Source organism: Curcuma longa, chromosome 11 (assembly GCF_044706935.1).
Source record: "Curcuma longa cultivar G26 ecotype Majalengka, Jawa Barat chromosome 11, ITB_CL_G26_1.1, whole genome shotgun sequence".
In the NCBI taxonomy this organism is placed as follows: domain Eukaryota; kingdom Viridiplantae; phylum Streptophyta; class Magnoliopsida; order Zingiberales; family Zingiberaceae; genus Curcuma; species Curcuma longa.
Genome location: NC_133871.1, coordinates 29,974,146 through 29,994,423, shown reverse-complemented (window position 1 = coordinate 29,994,423; position 20,278 = coordinate 29,974,146). Strand labels below are relative to the sequence as shown.

Genomic DNA, 20,278 nt, shown 5'->3' with positions numbered 1-20,278 from the left:
GCTCCGCTCTTTTGACCATTATTCTTTTAATTGTTTATTTAAGTTAAAACGAAGTTTTAAAATACTACATTATTTTTTTATAACCCAAGGAAAAAATTCCAACCAACCAAATAAATTCGAAAATACGACATTATTATTGGGAGCTAAAATACAACATTATTATTGGGTAGTATTAAAGTGGTAAATATATTAGCTTTGAATTTTGATGTCGCAATAAGAATTTTATTGTTTCATGACTAAATAATATAATCAAATATAAAAAAAACAATAATTAAAACACTATGAATGATTTTGTCTAGAATTCAATGGAGAGAGGGAGAATCTAGTTTTGCTCTTAATGTAAGATCACGTAAAAAAAGAAGATCCATAGAATTCAGGGGTCACGGGTAGTTTAGTTCAGTAAAAACAAATAAAAAATCGAGATAGATAAACTTTGAATGACAAATAGCACGAGATTTTTCTTTTTCATTTATTTACTTGATGAAAATAATTAAGCACACAAAATAATAAAAAGAAAAATAATTTCAATTTTCATTTCGAGTTGGCCAATAAGGGCATCTGCAACGCAGCGTTCATCGCGCGTTAATAACGTACATGAAGGAGCGAGAGAGCGACGTGGAGGAGTAAGGTATTGAACGCGTTCAGAGTTCTAAACGCGTTAATCTGTGGGCCCATATTTTTTTTTAATGTTAACGCGTTCGCCGCGAACCCCACCTAAGTGGTGGTCGACCACTGGTCGACCACCACTGTCGACCACGTGGCAATGGACCCTAGTAGACCCCTGTTAAAGTGGTCGACCACCACTGTCGACCACGTGGCAATGGACCCTAGTAGACCCCTGTTAAAGGCGTTATAACGCCACGAGCGTTGCGGATGCTCTAACACTGCAAACAGCAAGTTAATGGGCGATCATTATGCCAACTAAATGATGGGAGATTGATGATCGATAAGTGTACCATGAGCAGGCAAAATGATCTACCAGTGACTGCTGAAACAGTCGCCGCCATGTAGCTGTAAACTTTTTTATTGTATTTTTTTTATTAATTTAGATATCCAATTTTTACCATCTGACTTCAATCAAAATAAATGTAACATTTCATAGGCTGAAAAGTAATTGGCCAACATATTGTCAACACCAAACAACATGAAGACACAACGTCATCGATGCTAAGTAATCAGACATGCTACACAAATACCTGATGGTGCCAAAACTAGTACTGCAAAACAGTGAAAATATGTATCCTGCTAAGCTAGCAAATGAACATATTACTTGACTTTGTAATAACTAAACGATAATAGAATGAATAGAGACCTGCAGGGCACCATAAGTTTCAAAATGGTAAACTATGGATAATATCTGGTCTGAATCCAAAACTATGATAAATCTGGATTTGAAGACACCATAAGGAACTTTTGAGGCACTACATTGGATATACCAACTGAGACTACCAAAACATATAACTGGAAGGAGGGGAAAAGTTGAAATTTTTTAATGAACAGACTAAACAATCAAGCAATGGCTTCAACTGAAAAACTTTCTATCGAAGTATAAACACTAAGAAGGACTTTGAATATGCCCTAAATGTTTGCAAAGGTGACAGTGTATTGATACACATTAAACAAAGTACTGCTTAAGGTGTATGGCATAACACTGATAGGGGAAAAAATGTGTACGTTCACACATTATTGCATTGCTGGAGTGATAGCTTACTGCTTAGCATTAAGTATGGAAGATTTAGCAAAGAGATTAAAAGATGTTCATGGTACAGTGAAAAATATGAATATGGCAGAAGTTCAACCATAAATTGTTATTTGTTCAATTATACAGCTTTATTATATACACACACACCATTTTTATTGTCCAAGAAAAAATTTATGAATTATTGAGAAGAAAAAATCTACTAATTATATTAATGTAAAGAACGATACTATAGTTACAAGCATTAGATCAATTGAAAGTAATGAATGACATTCCCATAAGTGTAAACAAGATTGTTAGGATAAATAGTCTACCTAGGAATGGAAAGAGGTTTGGATTCATTGAGATCCTACATAGAATCAATAAGTGACCATAGGATTGCATTGTAGGTTCTGAAGATCCTGGCCTAATTCAGATCCTATTTAGAAAAGGATTTGGGCCATTTAGGTCTGTTTGAAGCAGAAAATCCTAAAGCTTGAATCACAATCATGACTTTCGTGACTATAATAACTTAAATCAAGGATCACCAATCATATGTAAGATAAATCTTTCTCGGTGTATGTTATTTGCAAATAACATAGGACTAATTGATACTAGTTTAACTAATTAAATTGGAAAGCAGTATTACCGAGAAAAAGTCTAGAAACTAAACATTTACGTTAAGTAGAAACGAAACCAAATATACAAAATGGAGTTTCAAATAATAAATAAAAATATCACGAGAGGAGTTAAGATGTACAATTCATATATGGAGTTTCTTCTGGGCTAGAAGAAAATTTCTATAAGACTACTTGTCCAATTTGTCATACTTTATAGATTAGTGTTGTACTAGAAAAAATGTACAAAGAAATAAAGTGAATGTTAAGATGAATATGTGAGATTGCTAAAACAAATATATTGACATACATAAACAATTAGGTGTATCTCAAATAGATATAAAATGAACAAAGAGATAGGTTGAAATAGTACAAATATGTTGAATGGCAACAAATAGATTCTACAACTAAATGATTAAATGAATTAGAGGAGCAAATGTAAAGGGTATGGGAAACAAAAAAAAACCCTCTATGATTGAGATCTAATTAAGAGAGATAATTGTGCAATGTGTAAAGAAATTATTATTTCTTGTAACTTTCTTGATATTGATTCTTAGATCAAATAAAGGTAGAAATGATACATGGCACATTCCTCTCAACCAAGAACATTTTTCACAATAACAAGCTTACCAACATCCTTAGCGGCATTCAAATGGACCTCTCAATGCTCATTTTCCATCAAAAGCTCAAGCAATATACCAAAGGAAGCTTTTAGTTCTCTCTTTTCGTTTCTTTGGAGCTTACTAGTGATTATTACTGGCTTTTCCCATCTTTCTACAACACATATGAAATTTTAATCCACATTGCAGTTAATACAAAAGGTGTTCAGCATATAGCATTGATTAATGCATGAAGCTATTGCAGTTTTGTCAATTTCTTATTCATTAAACGTAATAGATTTTTGTACATAGACGAAAACTGAAAGGAAGGTAGATCCAAGAAATATCTTAGACCTGATCTTGATATCATCAAATTCTGGAAAGCCAAACAATTTGTAACTCATAGCTAACAAATTGAACAGGACATAGATAGGAAGAACAGAAAGATCAAACGATCAAACACAGGCAGATATTGGTTCGGAAAGAGGCAGAAGACCTTTTTTTTTTTAATGAAGATCGCCTTCTCTTTTTTTAGAGTTAGAACAGGTACTCAGAGACGGATCATGTTCGCGCGGAAGGATGTTGAGATCGAGGAGCGCTGGCTGTCCCTGCGCCGAAGTTGTGTCACCGTCCATGTCGTCAACGACCGAGGACGACGAATCGCAGTCGCTGTGGCAATCCTCCTCGCCGTCGAGAACACGCGGGGGCAGCGGGTTGGTCGGCCTCCGGAGATGCGACTCGCGGAGGAAGGCCGGCGAGGTAAGCCGTGGGCCGCCGAAGGACTCGACGGTGCTGCTGAGGCTGCTGGACGCCGCCCGCTGCGGCGGAGACTGGTGGCGATGCCCGCCGAAGGTGAATCGCGTGGCGGAGGAGGGGAAGGGAGGGAGGGCCGGCGGAGGAGGGACCGCGGGCACGGGGAAGTTAGTCTTGGCGTCAGCACCGCGGAAAGCTCTGGCGGCGGCATCATAGGCCCGGGCGGCGTCCTCGGCTGAGTCGAAGGTGCCGAGCCACACCCGGGCCTTCTTCACTGGGTCTCGGATCTCGGCCCCAAAGCGTCCCCAAGGCCGCTTCCGGACGCCTCGGTACCGCACCTCAACGGGCTCCTCCGAGGCTGCCACCGGAGCTCGCCCTTTCCGCATCTCTCCCTTGATCGATCGATCGATCCAGTGCGGAGACGAATCAAACTTGAAATCGCGATCACAAAAATTCGAATTGCTGCTACAAACTAGGAAGCGACATCGCAGGCTTCCGCCGATCGCATCAAACTTCCGCCCTTCGACTTGCTTCCGTGACCGTCGCCGCCCATGTCCGATCCACAATCTCTTCCTACAGCTTTATGAAAGGGGTAATTTTCAATATGCCATCCAATGTTTACATATTTTCTAAAATGATCTTTGAAATTTAAAAATTATTAACATAGCTCTTCTTTGTACTTAATATCATTAATTTTACTATTTATATTTATAGATTTTTTTATTTATCGTTTTATTCCCTAAACACTCTCTATGAAATCTTATATGTTTTACTAGTTAATTATTATACATTTTATTATTTATTTAAAAAAGTGATAAAGAATTTATCCTAGATTTTTTTCTTACCCTTGCTTCTATATTAGATAAATTCTCTATCATATTTCTTTTTATTGTTATCCTTGTCATCTCTCATATGATACTTTGTAATAATCTATAATCATAAATGATGGATCGATCGAATTAGACCATAAGGAAAGAATGAATTGGGCTCGGTATATCGGTTTAAGGACTCAGTTTGGGATTGAGAGAAGTTCAAGAATTAGGGTGGAAGCGAGAAGGTGCTTAGGGTTTGGACTCAAAATTTGAAGATGCTCGAAAATTAGAAATACAAGGTGCCAATGGTGGAGCCAATCCAGGTGATTTATCCGGACTGATTCGAATTCTTGGACTATGCCGATAGTATACCTCGAACTAACTCTTAAATGTTTTTCTCTCCTCCCTAAATCCAAATTTTTTTTCTCATTGTCGTCAGACCCCCGGGCTACAGTCCGAGTGATGAGAAGCGTGGCTCCGCCCTTGCAAGGTGCTCTGGAATTATGTCCAAACTCATGAAGTGCTCAAGAGATAAACTCGTAAATAAATAGTACTTTACGCTCTATTTGGATGGAGCGAGAAAAGGTTCGTTAACAAAAAAGGAAAAGAGGGGAAGTAAAGTATTTATGCTCCTTTTATTTAGAAGGGATGAAAAGTTCATTAACATAATATGTGTTACTTTATTTGGGATGAAAAAAAGGAAAATAAAGATTAAATATATAAAAATATAAAAATACTATTATTTCTTAAAAAAAGATAATGTATGTAGAGGACAAATGGGAAATTATAAAATTCTATTAATATTGTATATAAAAGTTGGGATATGAAAAATCTTCTTACTCTTCCCTTTACACCTCAAATCGAAGTATAAGAAATTCTAGTGATTCATAAGCATGCAAGGATAAAATTTACCCTTTTCTTCCCTTCTTAACTCATTTCATCCCAAAAAAGGATTAAAAATCTTCTTCCCCTTATTTATCCTTTCCTCACCTTCTCCCAAACAAAACGTTAAAGGGAGAAATATAGTTTTGATTTGGTTCAAAGACAATAAAAGTAATTAATAATAATCATTATGAGTAGAGAAATTGGATGACAGCGGCTAAATTGAATGATAATAATGATGATAGATAACAACTATAAAAGGAGAATATTAATCTCAAAATCTCATATAAGCATCCAAATAGCTTTGTCAAAATAAAATTGACATCCTCTTACTATGAGTTAATCTCGATGAAGTCGAACAATACTCTTTTTTGTCGTGATCAATTGTAATTTATCGATTTACCTCTTTACAGATGATCATGAAATTGACTATATAGAACCATTGAGATGACGAATTACACCTTTTACAGAAGTTACAGGAGACCATTGGGATCAACATGGAGACTAACAAAAGTACTCAAATGTTGTATTCAAGGAATACTTAGCCACAAACATCCACGTCCAAATTCTACTATACCGTAATAGGACTTCAACTATGTTTGATAATATCTATTTGTTTTCCGTAAAATGTTAAGCTGTTAAAGGACAATTAATTACATATTAATGATAATTAAATGATAATATGATATATAAATGATAAATTTGTTTTTAAACTTTTTTTTGTCTAATCAAACTTTAACTCAAATAATTTTTACATATGAATTCAATAATGCTATTAGACCTTTTCTATCCTAAGCCGCGGACCTCTGTTGCCTGTCTCCGTCGGCACAGGTGATCAAGAGCCGTGCCCGGATCTCGAACAGGGACAGCTACTTCCCCGGATGGCTACACGATTATCATGTGCATGGTCAGGCGACCATCTCGTTACTCCATTTCCAGAACTTCTCCTCACTTTCGTACCAGTCGAGCTGACGCAGGGAGGGGAGTGGGCCGTCCGTTTGCGTCACTCGATCCTCCAAAGAACGCGGAGGTAGCAGAGCGGGTACCGGCATACCGGTGATGCTGAGCTCAGCAGTCCTTCTCTTTATATTTTTTCCCCTTTCCAGTCACGGCGCGGCTCCCCATCAAATCGCCACTTTGTGATTGCAATCCTTTTCACGTTCATCGTCAATGATCTCCACGGTAAGAAACTCGAATCTCCAATCTCGGATATCTTGTTGTTGTTGTTGTTATTGCAGCAATCCAGTGATCTCTGGGCGCAGCGGTTTATCGATCTCTTCCTGACCTTGTTGGTCTCTTTCGTGGTGGATTTGATCGGTTTTTGTCTTGCCTCCTTAGGGTTACAAAGCGGGAATCGATCGATAAACCTCTGCATCCGGATTGTATCCATCCTTTCCCCCTACCTTTTTCATTAAAAAAATTATCTGGTTTGGACTGTTCGGAGCTGAATGAGTTAACTTGCAGTCGTTTTAGAAGGTATTTAATGGTGTTAAATGCATCGAGATCGTTTAGAAAGTGGACTCAGAAAGGCATGATCCATGATTCTAAGCTGAAGGCTAGTTTGCTTTGAGCAAGAGCAATATCTCGATCTTCCGTAAGTTCGTTTTGCTCTCGGAATGATGGAAATGATAGAACTGCGCTCTATTATTGGTCTAGAATCTTGTCGATTGATATTCCCAGTTCAGTTCTTCTGTGCACAGTATGCTTCTACCTTTTTATAGCATAGGCAAGATTTGACTGATTTCACTTGATGGTTGAGGTTTATATTGTCTCTTGGAAAGAAAATGCCAATGGGGGTTCAGGTATGCAATAACTACAGAAAATTGGAAATATGAATCACAGGTTTCCTGCATTTATTTCATTTCCTTGCCTGACCAGCCATCTTTTTTTCCATTTACAATTTGCAACACTCGATCTCCATAACGATCTTATCAGATCGATTGCCGAAACTGAGCTCCCAGGCGACTCTGCTCCAGTAGGATCTTCCTTTACTCAGAGGGGAATAGAAAGATCTTCCCTTTGAGTACTACAGTAGCCTCCTCCAGGCTCCAGTCCTCCTTGTTTGTCCAGAAGTAACTGTATCATCAAGAAAGCCAAGTGCCACTTTCTATCACTGTAGTAGAGGATGGGAACCCTCCCTCGTCTGTGCTGCGGCTGCGCTGCTGGTCGAGCATGATCATCATCCAATGTATTTGTCTCTGTGAGTCGCTCCATCAGTTACCGGCAAAGCCGCGCCGGTTCGTCCACCAAATCTGTACGCCGCTGCGGCGTCCAACGCCTCCGGTGAGCAGGTGCGACGATTTGCTCTGCGTTTTTTCAGCGCCTGCTGGCGGCGACTCTGGTGGGGTTGCGCAGCATATGGATACGACTTCGCCGTCACAACTTTTCTGCTAGTAGACACGCTGTCGGAAGCTACTCACTCACGCAAGACTTGGTATTTGATCGCCATCTTCCTCGTTTGATTTTCTATTGACATCAATATCAACATGTTCATCTTTTCCTTTGATGCTACTCTTTGTTAACTGAATTACAGCCTTGTGCATGCTGCTGCGATCATTTCGTCCCCACCTGAACCATTGCTTGCCTACGATCTGCTCGCAAGCCCGTCGCGAGCCCGCCGGTCGCCGCCTGCAAGCTATCGACCAGGCTCGCGAGCCCGACTGCAACTTCGTGGCGGCATATATGTCATGACTAACGAGTTTTTGGAGTGGGCGGTGGACTGAGCACAGCGAGATTTAGTCCAGTTTGGGCGGGTCAGGAGGTTCGAGCCCGAGCCTGCGGCGCTAGCACTTGACAGTTGACACCGTACTACACCTTTCGATCGATTCAAGAGGCTATGGATCTCAGGCGTCATCCTGGTGTCCGGCGGCGGAGCAGACGCCGGAGGAGCTGAGAAGAGCACCATATCGCAGCCCCTTCGTATGGTTGGTACCCTCTCCTACCCTCTTCCTTTTTTCTCCTGTGATCTGGGCTCAACAATGGCAATACATTTTGAAGCTTTTGATTCTCTAGAACGATTTGTTACGGTACGGTGCTTATGAAGTAGGGAAATTTCCTTATAACGTAATCTGATACCGCTACCAAAATATCAGATTGTTGATGTTTTCGCGACTTTGAATGTGAACTGCGATCAAAATTGCCCATAGCTCAGTTATCTTGCGAACATAAACCTTTTAGGGTTTTTCTTGCTGCATTTGTCTCCTCTTCGTTTGTATGTTGTAATTAGTTGGCATCATTTATGCCTGAGGCATCAAATACTTTTGTTTTCTTTCAGTAGACTGATGGCTGATTCTTGCTCAAGTTCATCATAGTTTGAATCATGTTCTTCCACAAAGTTCCGTTTGTTTTCTTTATCCTGTGCAAATTATTTAAATTCCTTTTTTTCTTCCTTCGATGAATTTTCTAGTATTCTCTGCAGCATTACTTTCTTTGAAAACAAGAAATCTATTGCAATCCTGTAAATCTCGTAGTTCAAAATATTTCGTCTGTTCTATTAGCCTTCTCAATATTAATTTCTTACTCTGTACATCTACATAGACCCTAGTACAGAGACATCGACAAAGATAAAAAAAAGTTCCATCATAGATTCCTATGTCGTACCTACCATCAACTCAGTGTTTGGCTGCTAACCGCAATACTTTTCACTTAAACTATATCGGCCATGGTTTTAAGGAGAAAGCAGGGTGAACCTTGCAACTTAAGATATTCATGGCACCATCTAGGGCACATGCAAAAATCTGTTAGGAGACAATGACCTTTATTCCCCTAACCTTTTCCCATCAGTGAGAGGATCAAGTCTTGCTGAAGGTTCTCAATAATTCATTTGTCCTCTCAGTCTTTGCCAATAATTCCTTCATAATGTGAGGCCACACACATGAGGCAAAAGAATTGGCTATAAAATATACACCTTGAAGCAGCATTCAAAGGTAGTTCTTTTTGTGTCTTTATTCATATATTTCTATGAAATTTTCATTCAGCAGGTGGGTCAAAAGAATTGCTGTAAAATTTACATCTTAAAGCAGCATTTCAGAGGTAGTTCTTTTGAGTGGAGCCAAAGATCAAAAGCATCATCACTAATGGAATTGTAGTGGCTCCATGTTTATCTAATTCTCTAAATGAATTATTATCTCTGGTTTATTTTGCAATCTTCTCTTTGAATTCTCTGAACTGGGCCCAAATTGACATGGAATAGAATAATTCTTCTTGAGGAATGAAATAAAGTAGGAATCAAGAACAAACCTCAATCCATAGTAACAAGTAAAATAATATCATCTTGATACTGGTTTAATCTTGAGATGATTGGGCAGCATTTGAGCTTTCTGTCTAGCTGAGGAAACTGATCATTAACCACTAATGCTTAAATTCTCCTCTGTTGTTGATTCAACCGAACAGGTGTCTTTGGCTTTCAACTAAAAGCTGTGACTGAGAGATGCCCCAGTGAATCCACCTCTCTTGGGACTTTCTTTTGTGCATGAGAATTGTAAAAGCATCACAAGCTGGCAGTAGAATGAGATCTAGTTGGTCAACCTGGAAAGCAGAGGACTGCATGTAATGTGGATTTGTCATGGTATCTCCACCACCCTTTAGCTACACATCACCTCAAGCCACCCCCACCATTGGCTCAATACCATTGCCCTGCTATAAATGAACCTCACTGGCCTCTTACAGTCCTTGAGCAACCAATCTTATTGGACACACAGTCAAGGAGTACCCAGAAGAGACTGAGTCAAATGGGAGGAAGCCAATCTACTTCCAGTGTTTCTTGTTGGTTCTGCTTCAGGGGCACAGATGATGAAGAGGAGAGGGAGCCAAAGCACACCACTCCGAGGAAGGTAAGGCCCAGCGACGACGACTATTGCCACTGGGTTGGTGCGCCGGATGTGGACACCAAAGCCTCTGCTTTCATAGCCAAGTTTCATGAAGCTCGCTTCATGGACCTTGAGACTCAAACCTCTGAGATTTGAGCTTAAATCTAAAGCAAGAAGATTATGTTTGCTCGGTACAGATTAGCTGGTAGCTGTAGATACTTGTTTGATCTAAATTTGTATGATAACTGATGTTTATATGAAGTAATAACATTGTAGTTTGTTAAGTGACACTTTGTTCTTCCATCCTCTAAAGGAAAATAAGGCTGAATTTGCTAGTGTGTTTGAAGTTTTTGGGATTAAAGGTATGAAATTATTGTATAGTGATTGAACTAGTAAACCATTCGTCCTGCAGATTAATAGCTGATGACAAATGTATTTATATATTTTTATTTCCTATGGAAAAAATATAAAAGTGAAAACATTTTACTAATCAAACAATTATAAAAACCAACACTTAATTTGATTTTTTTAATGAGCACTTTCATGGAAGCAATTTCTTTGAATAAACTTTTGAGGAATTTTAATTATTTATTATAATTAAGACAAACTATTTTAATTATCACGGGAAAGTCGGCGGCTGCCTGCTCCTGTTCCGTGGGGCTCCAGATCGTCCACTTATTTAACGCCATGTTGATGACCGCGCGAGCTCAACCAATCATCTCTCTTCTTAAATTTGAACCCTGGCTCCTGACGCGCACCGATGCCCATGCCCCCTGGTGTTGCGTTACTCAATACACACTCGGCTTTTGATTGATTCCAGGTCGTGATCCCAAGTGGGTTCATCTTTAGCTCCAATAATGAAAGAGGTATTTTGTTGGGTTCCTTTCCAACGGTAGCAAGTATTTTGCTCATGCCCTTCCTTCTCCTTTTGAATACTTCCCTCTAGTTTTAATATTCACATCACCGTCCGTGAAAAGCACTTGACAGATCTCTCTCTCTCTCTCTCTCTCTCTCTCAGAGTTCAGCGGCACAGCAATGGCGTCGATCCGAACGGGCGGAGGGGCTCGAGCGCCGGGGAAGCGGCCCCCAAAGCACGCGAGCTCCTCTTCGACCTCGTCGCCTCCTCGGCCCTCCTGCGAAAATGCCAATGGCGAAGAAGGTGGCGCGAATGTCGACCGGGTCCTCTTTAAGAACCTCGTCGACATGGTTCCCTTGGTCGAGTCGCTCATGGTCGACGCCCTTTCCACTTATTTCGTTTTTCCATTGCCCGATTTACTTTTCCTCTTTGTTTTCCCCTTTTCTATTCCAAGTTAATGGGCTTCTCCGGATTTGTGGTAGGATCGGAAGCCGAATCCTTCGTTTAGACGGCGGGCGTCAGTGGTGTACACGCCCACTCCTCAGCCGAGAAAGGTGAGGCCTTTTTGTGTCTTACCCCTTTTCGTGTTTTGCTTGTTTTTGTTCTTATGTTTCTTAGATTAATATTCTGTAACATTCAGCTCAGGAGCGTATATCCCGATAGCTTGGCATTTTAGTCTAATGGTAACTTCCGATGAAAGGAAAAACTGATTTTGTTGCAACGTCCTTGACCTTCGTTTTCTTTTTCATTAATTCTTATCTACCTGAAATTGTTCCTAACCAATCTTCTCCTCTGGCAATGTTTTTTTTTTTAATTATTCCTTTTTTCGGTTGGTTTCTGATGCTTTATTGCAATATTAATCATGAACTCTAAAACTACGATGTCAGCTGGTGGGATTAATTTCCTTCCCAACGGCAGTTTATGCTATGGGTAAAGGATGTCATATGCAAAGGTCCAGTTACTATTGTTTACTACCTAAGTGTTAACATGATCAAATGGATAAATAAATAAGTGGAATAAAAGATGTAATAGAGATGGTGTAGCTTGGTTTTTGTTGAAACTATTGCTCCCCCATAGCTACATAAATTAACCAATTGTAGTTCCTGAAAATTAAGTGTACCAAATATTACCATTTGCAGTCTTAACCGTTGTTTCAGAATTCAATTTTCTAACTGGATACATTGTCTTGAGAACTGAATTGCATTACTAGACCTTTTTTTTTATATGCCAACTTCTCAGTTCTTGCCAAACAATGCCCTTGTCTCTGAGAATTTAAAAGATGTTTTCTCTTTGATCTTCTGAGTTTCCATAGTAAAGATATCAGTGATATTAGAATTATTTGACCAGAGCAATTGTCATTGTCAAAATACAGGCTGTTGATCAAAATGGAAAGGTAAATGCTCAGCCACATTCAACTAAAAAGCAAATTGATCGAGGAGATGATGTTGCAAATAAGGAACCAGATAAACTAGATGCTATTTCTGGTTTATCAAGTTTTTCATCAAACTCATTGTTGTCCGAAGAACTTGTTAAGAATGGCGAAGAGTTAAAAATGTTGAGGGAACAATTTGAAGAACTTCAGAAAATTTTTTTGGAAAAAGATGAAGCTTTAAGAGCTTTAAAGGACACAACAACTGAAATGAATGGAGTTAATGAAACACTTAGGGAATTGAAGCAGCAAATTATGGAGAAAGATTCTTTGATGACAAATGCAAACCTGCAGCTGACTAATACGGAGGTACTCAACTTTGTATGCGTATGGTCCCATTCTTTCTATGTTTAAATTTTATTTGTTGAAGCGTATAAGGGAGTTGTTATGGATCAAATTCCTTTTAAGATAAGCATGTATTTAAAGCTGTTAAAAAATTTCAATTATGCTGATCTCCACAGTTCTTGTTTTGTGACTATCAAAATCAATTTACATCAAGTTGTCGCAGATCTCAAAGCCAACGTTGCCATTTGTTCAGTTGAATACTTAAGTCTCTTATCACTGTCACACCTAATAGGAAGCATAGCAATCCTGTTATGCTGTATTGTTCAATGCTGCCCTTGAAATAATCTCTCAATTTTTATTTCTACCAACCCTCCGTCTGAACTAGTTTAATCGTTGATGTTAAATTTAAGGTATATTGAGATTCCATCCACGACTCTAAGTTTGTCTCTATATGTATCCATATGATGGCTGTCATAATGTCCTTCCAAATTCATTTTCTTTGACTAAAGCACCTATCTGTTTGATATACAGATTAAGCTTGAAGAAAGGCAAGCTGCTTTGGAGAAATTAGAGTTGGAAGTGACAGAGTCAAACAGTAAAATAGAGGAACTTCAGGGAGTTCTGGATTCCACTAATTTTGAGATCACTGCATTTCTTAAATTTTTTAATGAACTATCAAAGATAGGTTCCGATGCTGCTTCTGATGGCAATGCAACCTTTGGAAGTGTGGATCATCTTCCACATATAGTATGACCCTTTCTCTGTTACTTTTACTAAAAATTCATTCCTTAATGAAACATGGTGAATTTGGAGACTAGCTACAAAAAATGTTTGTTCATTACATTTGGTAGACTTTTGCATCTCATTTGGAGTATGATGTTTGCTGCATATAATGTTGTCTTTTGGGGTTTCATGTTTGGTTTACCACAAATTGCATTTGCTGCCTGCACGTAACAACAAAAGCCCTTTATAATATAAATTATAAAGATCACAAATTATAAATATATACAATTAGTATATATGAAGATAATCTTTTGTCAATATTTTAGTAAATTAAAGATGACATGAATTTAGGAAGCATAAATACCTTTGATATTGTAAAGTGATATTAGATGATGTAAAAAAATTGAGTTTAGAAACATCTGTCAGATAATTAAATGTGTTATTTTAACTAGGTGTAGAGATGTGCTCAGTGTAGTGTAATTATCAAATTTTTCTTTGTTCTTCTATGAAGATTTAAAATAACTAATAAAGAATAGCTTACGAAAGATATATTTATTTATATTGTAACAAACTGCTTGTCATAGATCACATGAATTTCTTTAGCAAGTTAATCTTTTGTTTCATGTAGCTTCGTCTGGCACCCTATCTCAACTTTCATTACTGACATTTGATCATATGACACAAGTCTCATTTATAGAATCAAATATCTCACATAAAGTATCTAAATATCCTATTTAAGCAACTCCAGTTGCAAGTAACAACTGATTTCAATGATCTGAAAATGTTGAAACAGATTTAAACTATGTTCTTTCTAGTCATTATCAATTACCATTGATTGACTCAGAAATTTCTTGTGTGGTAAAATAAATTTGCTTTACTTTGAGCAGGATGACATTGATGAACTTGATATCCACAAGATGGAAGAGGCAAGACTCACCTACATTGCAGCTGTTGCTACTGCAAAAGAAAACCCCAGTGAAGAGTGTTTAGCTGCGGCCGCGGAGGCAAGGTTCCAACTTCAATCTCTTGTTATGAACTGCCACTAAGAACTGCAATGGTATTCATCTCCTTTGTTCAAATCAATAGCTTTCAATCTGTTTTTGAAGGGATTCTGATGGAATTCTGTGTTTGAGTGCTATTTAAAACTCCTGTCTGAAGCATGAATATCATCAAGGAGTTTAAATAATGATTTTGATAGTTAAAAAATATGACATTTTAGATTGATTTTTTTTTTTCAAAAGAAAATACTACAGACTTTCTGTGTTCAAGTGTTTTGGTTGGAAAGAGTCATATTTGAATTCAAAAGAGTTCTTTCTTTTGGCATGACATTTTCACTATCAAAATTAATCATTTTCTATTTAGAAAATGTTTTTGAACTAAAAAATATCATTCTACCCAATTAATTAACATAGTTAACAAAATAATGTGTCATATTTTTAGACGATAATTAAGTGGAATAATTATAGAAGTTTGAAACTTTTGGGGAGATATTGATTCTTTGCGGTATTTTGAAAATGGGGAAACTAAGAGGGGCTAGAACGAAAATTTCCATTTTTATCTATTTCATCACGGACATGAAACTGTAAATTACCGAACATGAAGCGGCGCCGCCGCCAAATATAACGGCATCTCCCTTTCCGCACTCTTCTTTCTCCTCATCGCTCGAGCGCTCTCTTCCCTCCCTGGAACAAATCAACGGCAATTCAACAAGCGTAAGACTCGTCGGAGGAGGAGGCGACAGCTGCGGAAGAAGCGATGTGCCAGAACCCTAACCCTAACTCCGCACCCAACACAGATCCGAGTACCAGTAGACCGATCTGCAGCCCCGCCCCCGCCGCCGAGGAGCAGCGCCGCCGGGGGGACTTCGCCAAGCAGGCCCTGGTGCAGGACCTCGCCCGGAGGCTCTCCGACGCCGATCTGTCCGCGCGGGTTCAGGCCGCGCGGGAGGTGCGCAAGTTCGCTAGGGCGTCGGCTAAGTCCCGCTCCACCTTCGCCGTGGAGGCCGTGGTGCAGCCCCTCATAGCCATGCTGCCTTCCCCGGACCATGACGCCCGCGAGGCCGCCCTGCTCGCGCTGCTCAACCTCGCCGTTCGCAACGAGGGGTGAGTTCCTCGCTCTGTCGTTGGTCTCACTAAGCCGATTGGAGTCGGATCTAGCTTATTGAATGAAGTGATGACTGCTTGAGTTTAGATGCTTTGATGATTGATTGTGATTTTGTTTGTTAACTACCTGCTACCAAAATTTTCTTTCGCTTTTTAGTGATTGGATTATCAACTTACGCATATTGATCTGTTGTATGGAGTTGATCAAAAGCTGACAGTATGACTAGCTAACTAGTCTGAAATTGGAGGAAGGACGGTGCAACTCAATCCATTTTGCTTCTTCACATTTTTGATCTATCTCTGCCAGCAAGTTCTGTAGATATCGTAACTTTGTTTAAGTTGTAATTCTGAAAAAGATGATCTTTGTTACATTTATAATGTCAATATAACATGCAAAAGATGATCTTCTATCAGCTTCAGTGTTACATCCTTGTTTCTATAGAGTCGTCACAATCTATTTGGTCTTATCATATTGTCATAAACATTACCGATGATGTGACTTTGTTGACGAGTATATTACAGATCAAGAAGTCTATGATCTGATTACATAACATTGTATTGGTAGATTTGACTGTATTGGTAGATTTGACCTTTTAGGTGTGACAGCAGGAATCATGTTAGCCCTTTGAACTGTGTTGGTTGGAATCAGTTTTCTTGTTAGTTGATATTTTATTTGCTATATAATTGTACTCTAATTGCTATTCTATCATTTGTGTGAGTAGGCTTAGTGAATAAGTTTAATTGCCATACTACTATTTTGATAGGTCTTATCTATGAGCTTCAAAGAACATAATAGAATATCATCTCACATAAGAGATTGGAGAAACAATGGGCTCGCTGACATAATTATAAAAACTAAATGGAATTTGAACATTTCAATCTCTGGGTCATTGTTTCAGTGGTTGCACCAATGGTCAATTGGTCGAATCGCATGTGATCCAAATTTTGACTCAGCCAAGTCCATTTGGTTGATTGACCTCAATCGGTTGCACTGCAAACTTACTCATTTATCATGAACCATAAATTTAGGTAGTGCAGAAGATTAAAAAAATAAATAAATTTCATGTGAGGAAATTACACATTTATTTTATTATATTATAATTTAGTGTATAGCCATAAGAATAATCAGAAATCAAACCATATAGTGAATAAGTTTAATTGCCATACTACTATTTTGATAGGTCTTATCTATGAGCTTCAAAGAACATAATAGAATATCATCTCACATAAGAGATTGGAGAAACAATGGGTTCGCTGACATAATTATAAAAACTAAATGGATTTCGAACATTTCAAGCTTTGGGTCATTGTTTCAGTGGTTGTGCTAATGGTCAATTGGTCGAATCGCATGTGATCCAAATTTTGACTCAGCCAAGTCCATTTGGTTGATCGACCTCAATCAATTGGTTGCACTGCAAACTTACTCATTTATCATGAACCATAAATTTAGGTAATGCAGAAGATTAAAAAAATAAATAAATTTCATGTGAAGAAATTACACATTTATTTTCTTATATTATAATTTAGTGTATAGCAATAAGAATAATCAGAAATCAAACCATACAAGTTCCACATTTATACAAAATTACTAGTAAGTTATCTGAGATAAAATAATGTAAAAAAATTAATTGACTACTATATATGGAACAATTATTGAGATAAACAATCAAAACAATCAACTTATAATTATATTTTTGAAAAGAGGGTTTTAATTTTTTTTGGGTGTATTATCATTAGGGTAGGTTAAGATATTAGAATTTTTTTAACTATGCTTGCTGATGTGTATATTTGGATTGTTAAATTCTGTTATGTACTGGAGCAGTTTATCTTGGTCAGTGTAGTATATATCGTTTGCCAAATTCTAATTGTTTTGTATGGTAGTATGTCTTGCGAATCCCATTCATCACGCCTCTAATCCTTTATTTTTGAACCTTTTCTGGTGTTTATTATGGCTACCTCTTCTGAACGTGCATCATATGTGAAAGACAATGGTTTAAATCTCTTTTGGTTCAAGGATGCAAGTATAACATCAACTTTTAATTGCAAAAATGCCCCTCAGGCCTCAGGATCTATATAAAATGGCTAATTCATTTCTAATGTTCAATTTATGCATAGCAAGAGTCTCACGCCCTATGGACATTGATACCATCACTGCATGAAGAGTTTATGTTGACATGGTATCGACATTTCAAACTTCTTATTCAAGACATAACAGGTAGCTCTGTTATTCAATCTTGAAGCTGTAAATGGTGTTTCTACTGGCGAGACTTTTAATTCACCTGATTACTATAGATTCATGTTAAAAAGGAAGTAACATCATTTTGAAGTCTTTGTTAAGAGTTTCAATTGGCTTTCTGATAAGATTGAAGATTCTCTTGGCAATAATGTAGGGTTTAGACTCGAAGATATACTGAAAAGCTTGAAAATTCAAGCATATTGGTTGAACAATTATCATACAAATATTCAGAATTTTGTACATGAAATTATTTGCACAGACTTCCATGCTATGTCTTTATGGGGGCAGGCTTAGGCTTGACTAGCATCAGTCAATTTTTGGAGATCAGGTTATTCCAAGTTTGCTTGTGAATTGCATCAACATTCTATTACTTCATCTTCAACCCAAGTTTGCCCCAACTATTTGGCATTGGCACATTCCATTCACATTACCTTAGTGGCTAAATTCTCCATTGAGATTCTCCATGGAGTGTAGTAATGCCCCATCTTCCATTGGTTTTTTTACTGAATTAACTCCTTTTTGTTTGTCAAAAACACAAGGGAGCTGACTTCCTTTACCTGTCTCTGCATTAAACGTAGCTACTGTTATCATCATAGCAAGACATGAATGCCTGTGTATATTCTACTGCTATGCTTGTAGGATTTTTTATTTCAACCTTGTTATAGACTGATTTGGCATTTGGGTGAGCTACACACAAGAATTATCTATTATTGATCGGATTTGGTATTTTGATTTCTGTAAATTATATTTGTTTGTGTTTTCAGGCTTTGTTTGTCAGTTTACTAACCAAGTTGTAATACAATTACAGATGTAAAATTTCAATATGTTTAAAATGAAAGTTTGCCCCCTTAATGATCTCTTTCTTTGGCAGAGAATTCTTTATATTCTCCTCTTCTATCTCTTTCTGTGCTGTGGTATAGTTATCACTAGCAAGCACTGCTGGTTGATTATAATGTTGTGAGGTAGACTTACATATTTATCATTATCTAGTAATGTCCATCCTAGTCCATGGTTAAGTTCAATTATGGATTTGTTTGTTGGATTATTGATCTTTACTAAGAGTATTCTTTCTCCCCAGAAACAAGGATAAGATTGTGAAGAGCGGTGCTGTGCCCCATCTGGTGGAGCTCCTCCGAATCGGGAAGAACAACTTAAGAGAGTTGGCTACTGCAGCAGTCTTGACGCTCTCAGCTTCTACCCCTAATAAACCAACCATTGCCACCTCTGGAGCAGTTCCACTTCTTGTTCAAATTCTCACTGCAGGAAGTATCCAAGGAAGGGTCGACGCTGTCACTGCCCTTTACAATCTTTCTTCTTGCGAAGATAGCACCAACTTTACCCTACCCTCGGAAGCAGTTAAACCACTCCTCACCCTCTTAAAGGACTGCAAGAAATACTCCAAGTTTGCTGAAAAAACCACTGGCCTCCTGGAAATTTTATCCCGGACCGAAGAAGGAAGGAACTTGATATCAGAATTTGGCGGAAGCATTTTGACACTGGTAGAGACCATTGAAGAGGGTTCATTGCTCAGTGCAGAGTATGCTGTTGGAGTGTTGTTTTCTCTGTGCAGCAACTGCCGGGAGGAATGCAGGGAGCTTATCCTCAAAGAAGGTCCCATTCCAGGGCTGATGTTGTTAACAGCCGAGGGCACGAAGAAAGCCCGCGAGAGGGCTCATGATCTTCTAAATCTGCTCCGGGATGATTCCAAGAAAAAGAGAGTTGTATCAAAGGAGCTAGAGATTTTAGTTTACGACATTGCGACTCGGGTCGATGGACCAATGAAGGCCGCCGCAACAGCAAAGCAAATAATGGAGGATATGGCTAGACGAGATGAGGAACTCAGTGCCACCAAACTTCACTCCAAAGGATGCCACTGACTTCAAATGACTTCTTCCTGTACCCAGTCAACAAATCTTAGGTTTAGAAGTGTAGGATTTCTCAGAATTGAGTGTAAGATAATGTTGTGTTTCATGTTTTTTGGTTCTTCTTTTCATTTCCCACTTTTCTCTGTACATGCTAACGCTGACTTTTAGCCAACTTGCTAAAAGTGGAGTGCCTTGACTTTAAGGTTTGAATGTTCAAAAAAAAACTTACTGGAAGTATTCAGGTTGCTCTAATCCACTTTGTTTATCTATTTGTGTTCAGATTTTTTTCCCAGAATTGGTATGCTAATAAATTCTGAGATGGTAGATCATGATCCATGTCATTTAATTAAATGAATATACGACATGAATTATGTAATTGTTTTTTTATAGAAAGCAAAATAAAATTTTCCGTGTTTTTCTCGGATTTTAGATTTTAAATGCCGACTCGTTAGATTATTGTTGCCTGGACCTTACCCAAACTTTCACCTGTGGCTGGGAATGCGTTGATGGAACGGGCCCACTGTCAAGGGAAGCCTGTAAACTGGTTTCGTGGGTAAACATTTGAGTACATCTCCTCTTTGCTCTTTTTTGTCGTTTATTAAGCTCGCATTCGATTTGCTCTCAGCCATCTCA

At 38.3% G+C, this 20,278-nt stretch overlaps 3 protein-coding genes and 1 long non-coding RNA gene across 4 annotated transcripts; 3 read left to right on the top strand and 1 right to left on the bottom strand.

Moving 5' to 3' along the window:
* Positions 1 to 3,149: 3,149 nt before the first annotated feature.
* Positions 3,150 to 4,190, bottom strand: LOC141840361 (ethylene-responsive transcription factor 3-like). Its single transcript, XM_074728331.1, has one exon. It carries the CDS (start codon positions 4,031 to 4,033, stop codon positions 3,401 to 3,403), a length of 633 nt encoding a protein of 210 aa, XP_074584432.1. The 5' UTR covers positions 4,034 to 4,190; the 3' UTR covers positions 3,150 to 3,400.
* Positions 4,191 to 6,477: 2,287 nt separating this feature from the next.
* On the top strand, positions 6,478 to 10,073 carry LOC141840960 (uncharacterized). The gene is made up of 3 exons (XR_012602766.1): positions 6,478 to 7,775; positions 7,875 to 8,265; positions 9,734 to 10,073. It is a non-coding gene; the product is annotated as an uncharacterized LOC141840960 (long non-coding RNA).
* Positions 10,074 to 11,184: 1,111 nt separating this feature from the next.
* On the top strand, positions 11,185 to 14,594 carry LOC141836848 (protein MICROTUBULE BINDING PROTEIN 2C-like). Its single transcript, XM_074724313.1, has 5 exons — positions 11,185 to 11,379; positions 11,488 to 11,559; positions 12,378 to 12,743; positions 13,251 to 13,466; positions 14,330 to 14,594. The coding sequence occupies exons 1-5, from the start codon at positions 11,185 to 11,187 to the stop codon at positions 14,486 to 14,488; spliced, it is 1,008 nt and encodes a 335-aa protein (XP_074580414.1). The 3' UTR covers positions 14,489 to 14,594.
* A 454-nt stretch (positions 14,595 to 15,048) lies between these two features.
* On the top strand, positions 15,049 to 19,879 carry LOC141840643 (uncharacterized). Its single transcript, XM_074728690.1, has 2 exons — positions 15,049 to 15,544; positions 18,859 to 19,879. The coding sequence occupies exons 1-2, from the start codon at positions 15,198 to 15,200 to the stop codon at positions 19,655 to 19,657; spliced, it is 1,146 nt and encodes a 381-aa protein (XP_074584791.1). The 5' UTR covers positions 15,049 to 15,197; the 3' UTR covers positions 19,658 to 19,879.
* Positions 19,880 to 20,278: the final 399 nt, after the last annotated feature.